Source organism: Sorex fumeus, unplaced genomic scaffold, assembly GCF_029834395.1.
Source record: "Sorex fumeus unplaced genomic scaffold, SorFum_2.1 ptg000006l, whole genome shotgun sequence".
NCBI lineage: Eukaryota > Metazoa > Chordata > Mammalia > Eulipotyphla > Soricidae > Sorex > Sorex fumeus.
The window spans coordinates 33,763,036-33,778,998 of record NW_026606063.1 but is presented as its reverse complement, the minus strand read 5'-3'; the positions used below and the strand labels follow the sequence as shown (position 1 = coordinate 33,778,998).

Sequence of the window (15,963 nt, the reverse complement as noted above, 5' to 3'; positions counted from 1 at the left end):
AAGCCTTCAGATCTCATACTTTTCAAGCAAGTTTCAGTTCCTCCACCTGTGATAGTTAAGAGGTAAAAAATTTATTGAGGCTTTAACTTTGCAGCTCCTTTCAGTCAGAAGAGACAGTGAGTCTGTAAACTCAGTAAAAAGGGGAAATGGAACTTTCAAAAGGTCTGTTTGGGGAAAGCATAAGTTTGAGTCTCCTATGTAGAGATAGGCATTGATGTGTGTGTGGGTGACTTGATTGTACTGAGTGTGTGTAGTAAAAGTCAGAGTAGTATAATAGTTTTTTGTTTTGTTAGTTGGTTTGGTTGGTTTTTTTACAGTACCCCAACATCCACACAGTAGCAGGATAGAAGTATTAGAAATATCACCAGGAGGCAGCAGTCTTGGAGAGAGAGAAAAGTCTAGAGTCAAGACAGGAAAGTTGAGTTTTTCCTTTGTTTGCGCAGTAGCATTTAGCCAAAGAACAAAATGTTCCTTCTTAACTGACGAGGTATCCTGAGTTCAGACATATTCACTATTCTTAATTTTGTGACTATTTAAAGCTGCAGTGCACAGGACACTTGAGGCTGCAGTCCCTGGCCACCCAGAGCTCTTGGGCAAGCAGCCCAGCTGAGCCAGGAGGATCCAGAGGGCCTGAGAGCAATGTAGCATAGAACCAGAGAAAGGGCCCCAAGGAACCCGAGGGAAGATCCTCCACCAGGATCAGGAGGATATGGCCTGCAACAGATACGAGTGCTCACTCCCTCTCGCTGAGATGGGACCTTCCTAGTTTGTAATAAAATGGAAGAACAAGAATTCCAGACACTCAGAATTTCCTTTCAGTTCTTGTGTCTTGTTAGCTTTCTTTCACCTCTGATCTTTTGCTTGTTTTACCAGGAACATAGTCCAGTGGTAAATCACTTGCCTTGCATATGTAAGACAATAGACAAATAAGATTCTCCTGAGTCTATTTTGAGATGCATAGATACTTTTTTTTTTCCTTTTTGGGTCACACCCGGAAATGCACAGAGGTTACTCCTGGCTCATGCACTCAGGAATTACCCCTGGCGGTGCCCGGGAGACCATATGGAATGCTGGGAATCAAACCCGGGTGGGCCGCATGCAAGGCAAACGCCCTACCCGCTGTGCTATCACTCCAGCCCCAAGATGCATATATACTTTTGGTGGTCTGGGAACCACTGAAAATTGTATGCCACACTACTGCCTTTTTTTTTTTTTAAATCAGCATCTTCTTTCATACTTACAAAACTGTGTGTCCTCAAAAACTTAAGTAAGAATCACTTGTTTAAGTGTTTATCAGACTTTTGCTTAAGCTGATTAAGATTTCATTTTTAGTAAATAACAACCATTTCATTGAGTCCATTTCACTAAATTATTCTAGAATTATTCCTGTGATTGAAGCTTTGGGGAGGAAAGATAGGGAAGTATTGTTTTTTAATGGTAGGGAGAAAAGCTAATTTTCAAATACCTGTATACTTTATTAGTTGCTAATAAAATTCGAGACCCTAAAAGGTAATTATCTTTATGGCCGTCTGAAACTTAGAAGTAGGTTCTTTCATGCTAAAGAGTTTTGTTGTCCTTTCTCTTTTTGGCCTTTGGGGGGGGGGGGGGAAATACAGCAACAACAACTATATACTATAGGGGCAGGAGAGATGGCCTAAGAGCCTGGAGCACATCTTTTATATTTGGGATGCCCAGCTTCAGTCCTCAGCGCTGCCTCACGAGCACTGCCAAGAGGAACCCCCACATCCCTGAGCACCGCTGGCCCCCAAAACAAAGCAAACCTGCTCTAACCTGGTGACTGGCAAGATAGCTCAAGTAGGGATGCTTTGGATGTTCCAGGATCTGTGTTCTAACCCCTATATTGCATGCCCCACTGCTCAGGCACTGCAGAGGATGGTGGTGCTGGCTCAGCAGGGCCCAAGTAGGTCCCCATTCTTGGGACCTAGTAGTGAGCTGCCCCTGTGGTAGGCCCCCGGGCCCCTGAGTATCCCCTAAAAAATGCTATAATACATCATGAGTAGTAAGCTGTACTTGAAGTATGACACTATTTGATGGTGAATTTTAAAAGTACATACAGAACTGTTCACAGTAATTACAACCACTTTGCTCCACAAGTCCTCTTCTTACCTTCTTTCATTATTCCCAGTATTAATAAATACATGCAAAGGTTAGTCTCCCCTTACCCCTTATACTGGACATACCTGAAAGACTAAAGATTTTAGGAACAACTCTAACCCGGTTATTTATTTAAGGCAGAAACTCTATTTATGAGAAAAGATCATTAGACCATTACCTTGCCATGATATTTTAATTATGTCCTAAAATAATTCCTATCATTTTTAAGACAAGGCAAAAATTTCTAAATGTATTTTCCTAAGTAATGTCAGAGTATTCTAGGATTGTAATTTACAGGAAAATGAATGTCATAGCCTGCAGAGAAGGACATTTTAATCACTTTAATGCTATCATATATAGAGTTAATGATTCCCTTTGAGCTGTAGATGGGAAAAGTTATGTACATACTATTAGTTACTTGAGTGATTTTTATTGGACTCTTTTTCTCAAAAAAAGAAGTTGTTGAATACCTATGTTTAATTTTTCAAATATATCTTATTTCCTAGTTGAAAAGAAAAGCAATACTTATTTAAATGTAGATCTTTTTCTATAATCACACTGACTTGATTAGTAGAATTCTCTATGATATGGGAGTATCATGTAAGATTTCCTTCTCAGAGCCCAGTTGTACATAGATACTGTTGTCTTATCTAGAGGGTGAGTATTCCCTGCCCGTCCTTAAGGTTCAGCAGGGCTACTCTCAGCTGTGCTAGGGGTGGGGTGCCAAGGAGTGAACTCAACTCCTTTGCATATGCGAAGTATGTGCCCTACCAGCTGAGTTACATCCCAACTCTCATGGTTTACTTTGAATTTTAATTATTTTAAAAATGGGGGGGCAGGCTGGAGTGATAGCACAGCGGGTAGTGTGTTTGCCTTGCATGAGTCTGACCCAGGTTTGATCCCCGGCATCCCAGCACCACCAGGAGTAATTCCTGAATGAAGAGCCAGGAGTAACCCCTGAGCATCGCTAGATGTGACCCAAAAAGCAATAAAAGGGTAGGGGGCAGTGTGTTCTTTCTTTCCTTCTTTCTTTCTTTCTTTCTTTCTTTCTTTCTTTCTTTCTTTCTTTCTTTCTTTCGCTTTTTGGGGGTCACACCCAGTGATGCTCAGGGGTTACTCCTGGCTCTGTGCTCAGGAATTACTCCTGGTGGTGCTCAGAGAACCATATGGGTTGTCGGGGACCGCACCCAGGTTGGCCTCATGTGAGGCAAAAGTCCTACCCGCTGCATTGCTCAGGCCCCAGCAGTGTGTCCTTAAGTGGTGATCATGTAGCCTGGTGGTCCCTCCCAGCAATTCCCAGCCAGCCAGACCAGTATTTGAATGTGAGGGCCCAAGAATGTAGTGCTGTTCAGCCCTGGGTGTTGGGGATTACCCAGTACACCCCCAACCGTGATCATACTGGGGTCAGTAGCATACATCTCTCATACATCTCTAGTCCTTAAAATTACTTTTTTTTCCACTAAATATTTGATGTCTAGGATTAAAAATGGAGGAGAAGCACAGAAAAGGGAAACTGGAAGGTAGAAAACCATGAAATAAGGGCCATAGGGATAAATTAAAGGTCTGGAGCACGGGCTTTGCATGGGAGAGAGCTGGGCTTTATCCCCAACACCACACAGTCGCCTGAGCACCACCACATGGCCACACGCAGTGTCCAAGAACTGAGCTGGGAGGAACCTGGAACCTCTGAGCACCACAGGGCATGGCCCAACCCCCCCCCCCCCCCCAGCCAACTCCCCCCGCCACACACACACAATCACACCCTCCAAAGAGAAAAGAATGAGATAAAAAATAACTGCTTTTTCCTCTGGTGAGACCCCTGATGTCTTTTGAACACCTTCCTCCCTCTCTCTCTTACTCTCTCTCTCTCCCCTCTTCTCTTTTCTCTCTCTTTCTCTCTCTCTCTCTCTCTCTCTCTCTCTCTCTCTCTCTCTCTCTCTCTTTCTGTCTTCTTGTCTGCACATTTCTCTAAGTGCATTCTCCTAGATTCTCTAAGTGCTTCTCTATTCCCCCCACATTTCTCTAAGTGCATTTTCTTTCCTAAGAATTTAATAATGATAGTTTTGGGGGGAATTATAATTCTCTGGGGGGAAAAGCAAGGATTTTTTTATGTAGCAGGCAGTGGGGAGCAGTGGCTCTTTTAGAATATTGGGAGAGCACAGCTAAGCTTAGTGAAGGAAGAACACGTGCTGGGTTGGGTCACCTTGATCCACTTGATCGAATGCCTTGGTCCACTTCAGCCCCTCCCGCAGACCTGACCTGGCGCATTGCTCAGGTATCAGAGCAGAGAGAGGGAGAGGACGGGCCAACTCTGCTCTCCGCCAGCGTTCTTCTGTTAACAGAGAAGCCCTGATCTTAGGCACGTCCGCTAAGTGAAAGAGACCATCAGAAAACTGGAGGTTTTTTTAAAAGGCTAGAAAAATAATCTCCTGCTTATGAGCTTGTATGACTAGGAAAGAGTTGTCAAACAAGGAAACGCTCACTGTCTGTGCCTTCGACCTCTTAGGCCAGACTCTCACACCAGAAGATAGACCCTGTCCACGCTGGATCTTAGTTACTTTTCGGAGCCGTCTCCTGTCTTGAGTGGCAGGAGGAGAGTCCCTCCCCGGCCCCCAAGGAAGAGGATGCAGTCTGAGCGGGAGCCTAGTCCTCACCTCTCCTCCCAGGCTCATTGTTTCCCCAGAAGACTGCCAGGAAGATGCAGAGAAGGCGTCCAGGCTTGCTGCCATGTGTTGTTAGTGTCGCCAGCAGGCTGCCAAGTCGGTGGCGAGGAGGTTTCCATACTCCCTGCCATATGCTGTTTGGTGTTAAGGATTGTCTGCAGGAATTAGGTCGGCCTGACTCTGAGAAAATTGGCTGTCAGGTTAGTCTGAGTTTCCTCAGATATGACTGCATCTCATTTGGAGAGCACTGATATTAATCAGAAAATTGCCTAGCCTAATAATGGAATACTCAGTCAATAGTGACAATTATATCCAGCTTATCTTTCAGTCATCTCTGGGACAATTTTATTGGAACATAAACATTTCTGTTCTCTACGTTCAGTTAGGAAAGAAGCCACTTTTAAGAGATTTACATTACTAAAAAAAAAAAGAAGAAAAGAAAAAGAGAGCTTTTTGCTTCCTTTTTTAATAGTAGTGATCTAGTTTGAAATTTAAAAGCACATCTTAAAGTATGAAGCCTTGGTAAGAGCTGAAGCTTTCTATATGATATATTCTACTATGTTAAAACATTTATGGAGATTCGTTCTTGCACAGTACTTGCAGATAATTCTATTATACATTTAAATGTTTTATTAGGGGGTTAGTGTCTCTACATAATGAATGGAGAATAAAATAGGAATTTTTGCTGCTTAAAATATTTGGTTGAGATATTTATTGTTGACCATATATTCTTATTCATCATCATATCTTCCTATCTGTGTGTTTTTGCACCTACACACTTTTTAGTCTTCCTCTGGAGTCTGTCAAATAGATCCCACGTGGTTCTCTTTGGAAGTGATACTGCTTCTAGCGGTTCCTTATCTCCAAGCTCAAGTCCACCCACTCAACCCCCCCCCCCCCTTTATTTTTTCAGGAAAAAGCCTCTTGGTTTATGCTTTCAGTGCTGTACCTAGTAGTAACTTATACTTGATATTTGGTTTTAAAAGATATTATTTCAACAAGCACTCATTTGGTTCCTGTATTACAAGCATTCCAAGTCAGAGATGAGGTGAGGCGGTCCCCTTTGCAGCCTCCATGTGGGACCCGAGTGGATGAGGTAGACAGCCAGGATGTGAAAACCTGTCTGCTTGCTGAGTAGGGCTGACCTTCAGAGGACCATTAATCATCCTACTCCCTAAAGAACCAAGTTTCTTTCCCCTCGGCCTCTGTTGCCCAACTGAGAATGTGTCTATATTTGTGCCAGCTCTTTTACAGCGATGAAAAATCAGGTTCTAAGAAAATGTTTTCAAAGATGGGAAAGTTTCAAGTGAAAAAGGACTCAGGATAATGAGTTAAAGATGAGTAGTTCCCACACACAAGAGCATATCATTGTTCACTGTCGGCTTTATTTTTCTTTGTCATGCCCATGTGTTTTCTGCAATTAAGGAGGGCCACGATTCCCACTTGCATTGTTGAAGTAGCTTCCTGTGTGTCAGCTGTGTGGGTGTTTAAAAGGTGCCCCTGCATCAGGACCATTCCCACTGGCACTCACAACCCAGCCTGAAGTTCTCCTGTAGTGTCTCCATTCACGGATGTGGCTCCCATAGCCTAGTCAAGACCTGCAATTTACTGGGTTGTCCTCTCTCATGCCCTCCACACCATATTAAATTGAGCCTGTCCTTCTCAATTCAACAGACTGCTTCAGCAATCTTCCAGCTCCTGGTCCTTGTTGCTTAGATTGTAAACCCCAAAAGAATTAGAAAAAGGTCCATACTCATCAAAAAAGTGTTTGATCATGAGTTTAACTTATGGCAAAGGATGCCATTAGTTTCTAGTCTGTCATATGTTGCGTATGTGTTTTAAGTATATGTTAAATATATTTCAGTCAACACTTGAGACGGTAGAATGAGCTCATTTAGTTTTGGGGAGATACTTGTAAGTAACCACTGGACTTTCAGTGCTTGTCGAAAGCCTCAGATTACAACATTTGTCTTAGAAGGAATTTCACTTCAGTTTTTAAAACTGCATCAAGTTGTCAGAAAGATCCTGGCAGCGCTCACTGTTTTGCTGGTTTGGGTTCTGGCTCCTAGCAGCCCTCTCCCGACCACCGTGAGCTGTGTACCTCCCTCCTGCCTGATCCAGGGCTCTCTATCCCTCTCCCTGCCGCACTGGGAAGTGCTGTTTTCAGAAAACCAAACCTGCTTGCTCTTCCATGCTTTCATGACACGTATCTCTGCCAGTACAAAAGTTGAGGTTGCTGACGTGAACATCATAGCTTGGTGTCGCACAGTTGCCACATTATTAAGGGCCACCATCTTCCAGTAACCCTTCAACACTGTGGAACAGTTCCTCTTTTGGTGGCACGCAATACCTTTGAAATTCTTTTTACTTTTTTCCTCCCTTCTTTGGCAGGGTGGGCCACACCCAGTCTTGCTCAGGCCTTACTCCTGGCTCTGCACATGGGGATCACTCCCGGCTGGGTTCGGGAGTCCATATGGGGTGTTGGGGATCAAACTGAAGTTGGTCACATGTACAACAATCACTATTCAGCTCCCAAATTTGCTCTACACTTTTATGACATTCCACCCTAGTCATGCTTGTGAAAGTGATAGACCTGCTCCCTGGGTTTAGAGAAGAGAATGGGTCCATTCTGTTAGAAGCCTTGCCTTCCCAAAGCCAGCTCTCACCCACTGACACAGTTCCTACCCCTTCCCTCCAGACTCCCTAGGTTGCATTTTGGAACCTTATGTACAGATTGTCCTTTGCTTCTCACATGTAGTCACATCCTGTCTCCATCTAGATCCTGTAACATTCCCAAGTAATTGGTTCACAACATGCATATGTTCACAACAAATGCTTGTCTCTTACCTTCTAGGATGCTGTGTCTCCCTTCCCCACTGAGAGTTTGGGAACTCTGACTCATTATCTTATCCCACTATCAAACCATCTCCCACAGAGATCTCTAGTGATTCTGTTGTCTCTAGGTCTGCCTCATCCTCATCTTCCTCCTGCCCCCCACGCCCTGTCCTCCTTCCTTTCCCTCACCCTCCTCCTGCTGTCTCTTCCCCTCCCTATTCCTCCTCCCCTTCTCCTGTCCTTCTCCCGTTCCCCTCCTCTTCCTCTTCTCCCTCTTTTCTCTTCCTCTAAACCCTCTCCCCCTGGACATACACTCTCCCTTCACTCTCCCCACTTGTTCCTTCCCCTGGACTCCTAGGTCCAATCTTTTCACCCCACAGTGCTGCAGGCCACCCTAGTCATAGCCAGGCTCCTAAACCCTGGCGCTGACAGAATGGGCTTTCTTCTAGTTAAAAGATTTTTCTAATGGGCCAGAATAAGAGTACAGTGGGTTAGGTACTTGCCCTTGCTGTGCCTGACCTGCGTTTAATCCCCAGGGCTACAGGTGTTCCCAGGACTATGTGTGTTACCAGGAGTGATTCCTTGAACAGAGCCAGGAGTAAGCCAGGTGCCCCCAAAACAAAAAACAAATATATCTATTTTGGGGTTCGATATAGAAGTAGATATATCCATGTATTTATTTCTATGTATTATCCCACTACAACTTTTATGAAAATTCATTATTAAGAAAAATAAATAAGGGGCTGGAGCGATAGTACAGTGGGTAGGGTGTTTGCCTTGCACGTGGCTGACCTGGGTTCGATTGCCAGTATCCCATATGGTCCCCTGCGCAACACCAGGGGTAATTCCTGAGTGCAGAGCCAGGTGGGTCACACCCCTGTGTATCACCGGGTATGACCCAAAAAGAAAAAAAAAATCAAAAAAATGAAATGGGAACCCTGAACCAGGCACCTTCTTGCTAACTTTGCTTTCAACTGGACTTAACAGTATTCTCTCCCACGGCTGTAGCAGACTCTTGGTTTCTGGACCTGTCTCATCATGGACAGCCCCAAGCCACCCACAGTTCTTTTGTTGTTGTTGTTGTTGTTGTTGTTGTTGTTGTTGTTTTAGATTTTTATTAGTGAAACACCATGAGGTACAGTTGTAGATTTACAAATTTTTGTGCTTGGGTTTCAGTTATACAATGATCAAGTACCCATCCCTCCACCAGTGCCCATTCTCCACCACCACTGATCCCAGTATCCCTCCCACCCCCCCATCCCACCCTGCCTCTGTTGTGGCAGGCCACCCACAGTTCTTAAAATAATGATGCCTGGGCCTGGGGCAGCCAAATGTCCTGTCAGGACACATGGGAATATCTCAGGCTTTGTGGCCTCTTGGTCTCTGGGCAACTGCTGTGTCTGCTGTGACTGCCGCCATCTCCATACTGATGAGCGGACTGGGTTCCAGAGCCGCGTTCACTCAGGCCATGGGGCAGAGGTGCTTCCTCACACACGCATGCTCCTCCCGTCCTGCTCACGGGGTTTCTGTCAAGTAAAGTCAGTTCCTGGGAGGACAGCCTTGACGTTCATGTTCTGTAGCCCCATCATGGCCCCCGAACCCTGGACCTGCCTGGACGGATACCCACCAAACTGGTTCAGACACGGCAGAATATTTTCCCCTCTCGCTTTTCCACATTTGCAATTCATGGAGAATATACATAGCTACTTTTATTATATAAAGTGGTTATTACTTTGGCTCCCGACCAGTGAAAATGTATAAAGATAAATTTAGTAAATTATCTTCACCAGCCCCAAAATACTTCTAAGCTGTCAACCAGGATATGGAAATCCTACATTACTTGCAATCGATTTGTTCGTAATTTAGACTGCTTGGGGGACGGCGGCTCGGGCTTCAGTCTCACAGTTGGCCAGTTGCTCCCAGGCTTATTCAGAGGTCTGCAAAGTGGCTAGTGAAGAGCACAGTCTACGACGGCGCACAGGCATCATATGGGCGAGGGACAGTTTTAGTAGCAGGAAGCCTGGCTGCATTACATATGTGCGAGTCCTCCTCATCATGAGGGGAGAAGGGGTGGGAAATGCGCCACAAGATATATTTTAAGAAATCACATTTGCGTTGTCCTGTTATGTTTGTTGTAGCTTGCTAGCTGGAGTGTAGCTGGCGCTCGCTGCCAGACTGTAGAAGGCGTGAAAATACACGAGAGGAAGTGTTGAGAACTTCCTCAGCTAAGTGACCACCGTGCCACTATTGACATGGCCAGGTCCAGAACACCACCACCACCACCACCACCACCACCACACCTGGTGACAAAGCGGCACCACAAAACTGTCACCATTGCTGGTGTGAAAGCAGAAAGGTATAACCATTAGCAAAGATAATCTCAGCACTTTCCTACAAAACCGTGTCTGCTCTCGGGGGTGCCACCAGCAGGTCAGTCTGTACCTGTGAGGCAAGTGCATCAGCAGCCTGATGGTGCCTTCAGACTTCTAGATACCCCAAAACTGCTGCAGTACCTTTGGCCAGATCCCAACAACTTGGGCCCAAGTTTACCAAGAAAGTAAATGGCCAGAAGTTAGGTATGTGGGAGACATACCCACAAACCACCTCCGGCTCAGCTAAATAATGAGAGGCAAGGCCTCTCTGGTTCCTGAACAAACTGCTTAAGGGCCATGATCCCAGAGACTCAGAAACAAATCTCGGAACCCAGAGGCCTTTGGCAGAAATGTATCTGGTCCCCGCAGTAGGCCACCGTCACTGGGCCACCCCAGGGGAGAAAGGGTGTTATCCCTCCTCCTGCTCCCTCCTGGAAGCTCAATGACCATCATCCTTCAGAGGCCATTGGACAGTCAGGTTGGACCCGCAGTGAGGACACACACGGGGCCTCATGGGATCGGGGTGGAACCAGCTCTTTCCTCCCTGCCCCAACGAGACCCTAAGTCCTACCCACAAGCGGCCTCTCTGGCTCCTGATCAAGCTGCTTAATGGCCATTATCCAAGAGACTCAGAAACAAATCTCGGAACCCAGAGACTTTTGGCAGAAATGCTTTCGGTCTCCGCAGTAGATTACTGGTGCCTGCCCACCCCAGGTGGGAATAGGTTTCATGCCTTGGCCTGTTCCCCCTGGAGGCTCAGTGACCGTCATCCTCTAGAGACCGTTGGTCAGGTTTGGGCCCGCAGTGACAAGACACGTGGGGCCTCATGGGCTGGAGGTGGAACTGGCCATTTTCTCCCTGCCCCAACAAGACCCCGGGTCGCCACCCACGAAACAGCCTTCTCGGCTCCTGATCAAGTTGCTTAACGGCCAAGATCCCAGAGACTCAGGAACAAACCTTGGAACCCAGCAGGTTTGGGCAGAATTTAATTGTTAAAATCTCCAGATTTAATTGTTAAAATTTTGGAATTCCAGAATTGCGTGGCCACAACTGTGGTGGCGTGACATCATATGTTATTCATGACAGCAATAGAAAGCAAATTGTCTCCAGTTGCCTTTTCGGCAAATCTGAGTGTTGGGGTAAAATCCCAAATAATAATGGTGGGTCTGGTGTCAAAATATTGAATGTAATAAAGTAGAGAGAGACTAATGTTGAAATTCTCTGCCCCACAGGGAGTGGGGGGGGGGGGGTGGGATGGGGGGTACTAGGATTTTTGGTGATGGAAAATCGGCACTGGTGAAGGGATGGGTGTTTCATTATTGTATGACCTAGACTTAAACCCGAAAGCTTTGTTAAAAAAAAAAAAAAAAAACTATGTCTGCTCTCACCATCCCAACCAGCAGTCACAGTCCTTGGTATTTATCAGCAAGAGCTGAAAATTTATGACCACATAAAAACCTGGGCACAGATGTTGACAGCAGCTTTATTGTTAATTGACAAAACTTGGAAGCAACCAAGATGTCCTTCAGTAGGAGGCTAGGGAAATCAAATTCGGTGCAGCCAGTTAATGGAATCTTCTTCAGTAAAAATCAATGAATGATTGAACCCTGAGAGGCCCCGAAGAAGCTTGAGAGGCTGGTAGTCAGGGAGGGTGAGTGACAGGTCACCTGACCCTCGAACAGAAGGCCTGACCCCATGCTGAAATTCTTGATCTTCCTGTGTCCTGATACAGTTTCAATGAGTTTATCCATGCCTGCACACAAAAACAAGACAGAAAAGCAGGTTCCTCCCTGAGGAAGCTTCTATTGGTCATTGGTGATCACATCATTAAAACACATCTTGAGGGTGGGTGCTGGAACATTGTAGGACTGAAACTCATTCATGAACAATTTTGTAACTGTCTCACTGTGATTCCTTTAATGAAACGCGCGCGCGCGCGCGCGCACACACACACACACACACACACCCCTTGAGGGTCTGGAGAGAGCACAAAGGGCTGGAGCATATACCTTTAATGTGCAAGAGCCTGAGTTTGACCCCTGTACCCTATGACACCCTTCTCCCGCCCGACCCCCACTACCACTGGGTATGGCCCTGGTAGGCCCAAATACTACTGGGTCACCTGAGTGCAGTCTCACACTATCAGACTTGAGTATCACTGCATCTGCTTCCTGGGTCCCTGGGTACCTTTGGGGCAGCTTCCTTAAAATAAAAGTTTTCACATGCCACTTGAGTAGGGGCTGGAGGATAGGACAGAGAGGGTGCACCATCTAGGGTAGTGAAAATTATTCAAGAAGGAGAAGGAGGGGGCAACAGTACTGTAAACCACAGGGTCAAAACTATATATATATAACTTTATACAGATAGAAAGTTATATATAAGGGTGTGTGTGTGTGTGTGTGTGTGTGTGTGTGTGTGTGTGAGAGAGAGAGAGAGAAGAGTGTTTGTGTTACAATCACACAATGATCAAACACCCATCCCTCCACCAGTGCACATTCCCCACCACCAATATCCCCAGTAATACCCACCCCCCAGTATTCCCCACCCTCCCCCTGCCTCCATGGCAGACAGTATTCCTCATACTTTCTCTCTACTTTTGGGCATTATGGTTTGCAATACAGACACTGAGAGGTTATCATGTTTGGTCCTTTATCTACTTTCTGCACACATCTCCCATTCTGACCGATTCCTCCAACCATCTTTTTCTTAGTGATTCCTTCTCAGTTCCATCTTCTCCCCTCTGCTCATGAGGCAGGCTTCCAGCAATGGGGCAGTCCTCCTGGCCTTGGTACCTACTGTCCTTGGGTGTCAGCCTCATATTATGTTATTCTATACTCCACAAATGAGTGCAGTCCTTCTATGTCTGTCCCTCTCTTTCTGACTCATTTCACTTAGCATGATACTCTCCATGCCTATCCACTTATAAGCAAATTTCATGACTTTATCTCGCCTAACAGCTGCACAGTATTCCATTGTGTAGATGTACCAAAGTTTCTTTAACCAGTCATCTGTTCTAGTTCATTGCAGCACTGTTCACAATAGCCAAAATCTAGAAACAGCCCAAGTGCCCTAGAACAGATGACTGGTTTAAAATTTTTAAAAAAAGAAAAAGTGAGGGGGCTTGAGTGATAGCACAGCAAGTAGGGTGTTTGCCTTACATGTGACCTGACCTGGGTTCGATTCCCAGCATCCCATATGGTCCCCTGAGCACGGGCCAGGAGTAATTCCTGAATGTATGAACCAGGAGTAACCCCTGTGCATTGCTGGGTGTGACCCAAAAAGCAAAAAAAAAAAAAAAAAGTGCCTTTCATAGCAACAGACTGGTGGGTGAGAAGCAATGGGGGTTGGGGGAAGTAGACACTGGTAAGGGAGCAGTGTTGAAACATTGTATTCCTGATCAAACCAAATCAAATCATGAATAACTTTGTAACTAAGTAAAAAATATATATATATGAATGTGAAAAAATATACAAAACAAACATATATGAATGTGACTGAAAAAAAATAAAGTTTTAAAAATAAAATTTTTCAGTAATCCTGAGCACCACCACTACCACCGTAAGTATATAGTTCATTGCTTCTGTGACATTGGGATCATTCTTAGTAGTATTATAAACCAAAGTAACTCAATTTAAAAAAATTAACATTGAATGAAAAAGCAGATGTTTTCAGCTTGTAGCATAAAACTAAATCATGGGCTTCGGTGTATTAAAATGGCAAGCTATTTCCTTGCTGCCGTGGTAGCCCTTTGGGGTGGGAGAGCTTTCCAGCACTCATTTTCTTTCCTGTATTCTAGCAGTTGTTCCACCTAATGTTTTTGTGAGTTGCTCATCTTGATCTTCATCCCCTGCCCCGTGCCCTTCTTGCCTAATTGCCCGTGCAACAGTGACAAATGGCACTCTCCGTGGCCCAGCATCTGCCTGCCACAGCCTTGTCACTCGTAGTGGATGGAGCTGTGTCCACCCCACCCACACCTGCATGTCTGAGTACCACTGTTTTACGTGACGTACCCTACTCTCTTCCAGAGCTGCAAAAACTGGAGGGCAGCTGTTGACCTGTGTGGCCGGCTTCTCACGGCCCACGGCCAGGGCTATGGCAAGAGTGGGCTGCCGACCAACCACACGGCGGATTCACTGCAGGTACAGTACCTTAAGTGCCTCAATTGTTACCCAATTCATCATCTGGGGACCTGACAGGGTTTGTGACCTTTCCTGCCAGAAAGAACGATGGGAGAACAAAAACAGATTTTGATACCCCAAATGTAATCTCCGCAAATTCCTCCCGCTGGCCCGTGACCAGGCAGCCTCGGAAGGCCTGTGGCTCAGCACAGTTCCCAGGGTGCCGGCCCCAGGAGCAGCTCTCACGGATGCTGTGGTGCCAGGCTGTGAAGGGGTTCAGGGACAGGTCGGCTAGAGAGGTTCACAGGGACGGGCGGGCCATCCTATCCACCACTCACTGAGTGTTTGCTCTCCCTGGTCTAAGAATAACCCTTAACACTTAAATTTAAAAAATGGGGTAGCAAAGGAAGGAGAAAATGAAAGGGAATGCCCTGCCACAGAGGCGGGGTGGGTGGGGGGAAGATGAGGTGGGGGTGGTGGGGGAGATATTGGGATCATTGGTGGTGGAGAATGGGCACTGGTGGAGGGATGGGTACTCGATCATTGTGTAGTTGAAACGCAAGCACGAAAGTTTGTAAGTCTGTAACTGTACCCCACGGTGATTCACTAATAAAAAATTAAAATAAATAAATAAAAGTTTGGGTTGCACTGTAGCACTGTCCTCCCATTGTTTGTTGATTTGCTCGAGCGGACACCAGTAATGTCTCCATTGTGAGACTTGATGTTACTGTTTTGGGCATATTGAATATGCCATGGGGAGCTTGCCAGGCTCTGCTGTACGGGCGGGATACTCTTGGTAGCTTGCTGGGTTTTCCGAGAGGAGCTGAAGAATCGAACCTGGGTCGGCGGCGTGCAAGGCAAATGCCCTACGCACTGTGCTACTGCTCCAGCCCAAAAGATGGGGTATGTGCAGAAAATAGCATTCTGATGCGAAGTACAGTTATAAAGGTCCTTCAGCCACATTACCTAGGAACATTCAGATCTCTCCAACCCTAGGAGAGATATTGGAGGAACTCCTGAGGAGTCCCGCACGGAAGTTATTTCCAGAGTGTTCCATCCTTTTCAGTCTGCGAGCATGAGATGAAGAGCAGTTGCTCAGTGTATCTCTCCTGCAAGGTGGGCAGGGTCACAGGGTGGCCTCTTTCTTCATGGTGAGACCCATAACCTGACCCCTCAGGACTTTAGTGGAAATGTTGCCTCACTCTCCATTCATACTCTTCCAAAACACTGCTGCCATGTGCATGTTGAAGCGCAGTTATGATCATGTCACTCTCCTGCTCAAAAGCTATGACAAGCTTCCTCTTGCTCCCCAAGTCAAGTATAACGCAGTGGTAACAAACTGTTTACAGTAAATTGAAGGGCATAGTGAAGAGGGTATTAGCTTTGTTGGAGTCCTGCCTCTTTTTTTCCCCTTTTTAATTCTGCAAATAACTAATTGTTTGGTTTTTATCAATTTAAGCAGGAGTCCAGGCTTGAAGGCCCCTGCCCCAGCCCCATGCCAGAGTCGCATCTTTTAATTTGACTGTTTACTGTGTGATTTTGAACAGCCACTTCCTTCTGAACTTTTTTTTTGTGCACAGGTAAAGCGAAATTGAATTAGGTCATCTCTAATACATCTTTAATTATCAAACTCTGATTTGACTTCCCATCATCATCGTGAATATGCTCTGCATTCTACCTCTTCTGAGCTGACTTAACACCACATACTCTTTGCTTTATGGTGACCCTGTAATCACCTCCTTCTCTCAGTCTGTCCTGCCAGGCTTCCTCCAGCACAGCTGCCTCCATACCTGTCTCCCCTTTCTCCAAGAATTCATTTCTGCACACTCACTCCCCCCCAGCAGATTATATTGTATTTTG

General features: G+C 45.8%; 1 protein-coding gene across 1 annotated transcript in view; it reads left to right on the top strand.

Annotated features, from left to right (window-relative positions):
* TRAPPC12 (trafficking protein particle complex subunit 12) overlaps window positions 1-15,963 on the top strand; it is a 77,413-nt gene that overhangs the window by 21,859 nt on the left and 39,591 nt on the right. The window contains exon 4 of the mRNA XM_056123101.1: window positions 14,011-14,124. Coding sequence (XP_055979076.1) covers window positions 14,011-14,124 — 114 coding nt within the window. The remainder of the gene's footprint in view (window positions 1-14,010; window positions 14,125-15,963) is intronic.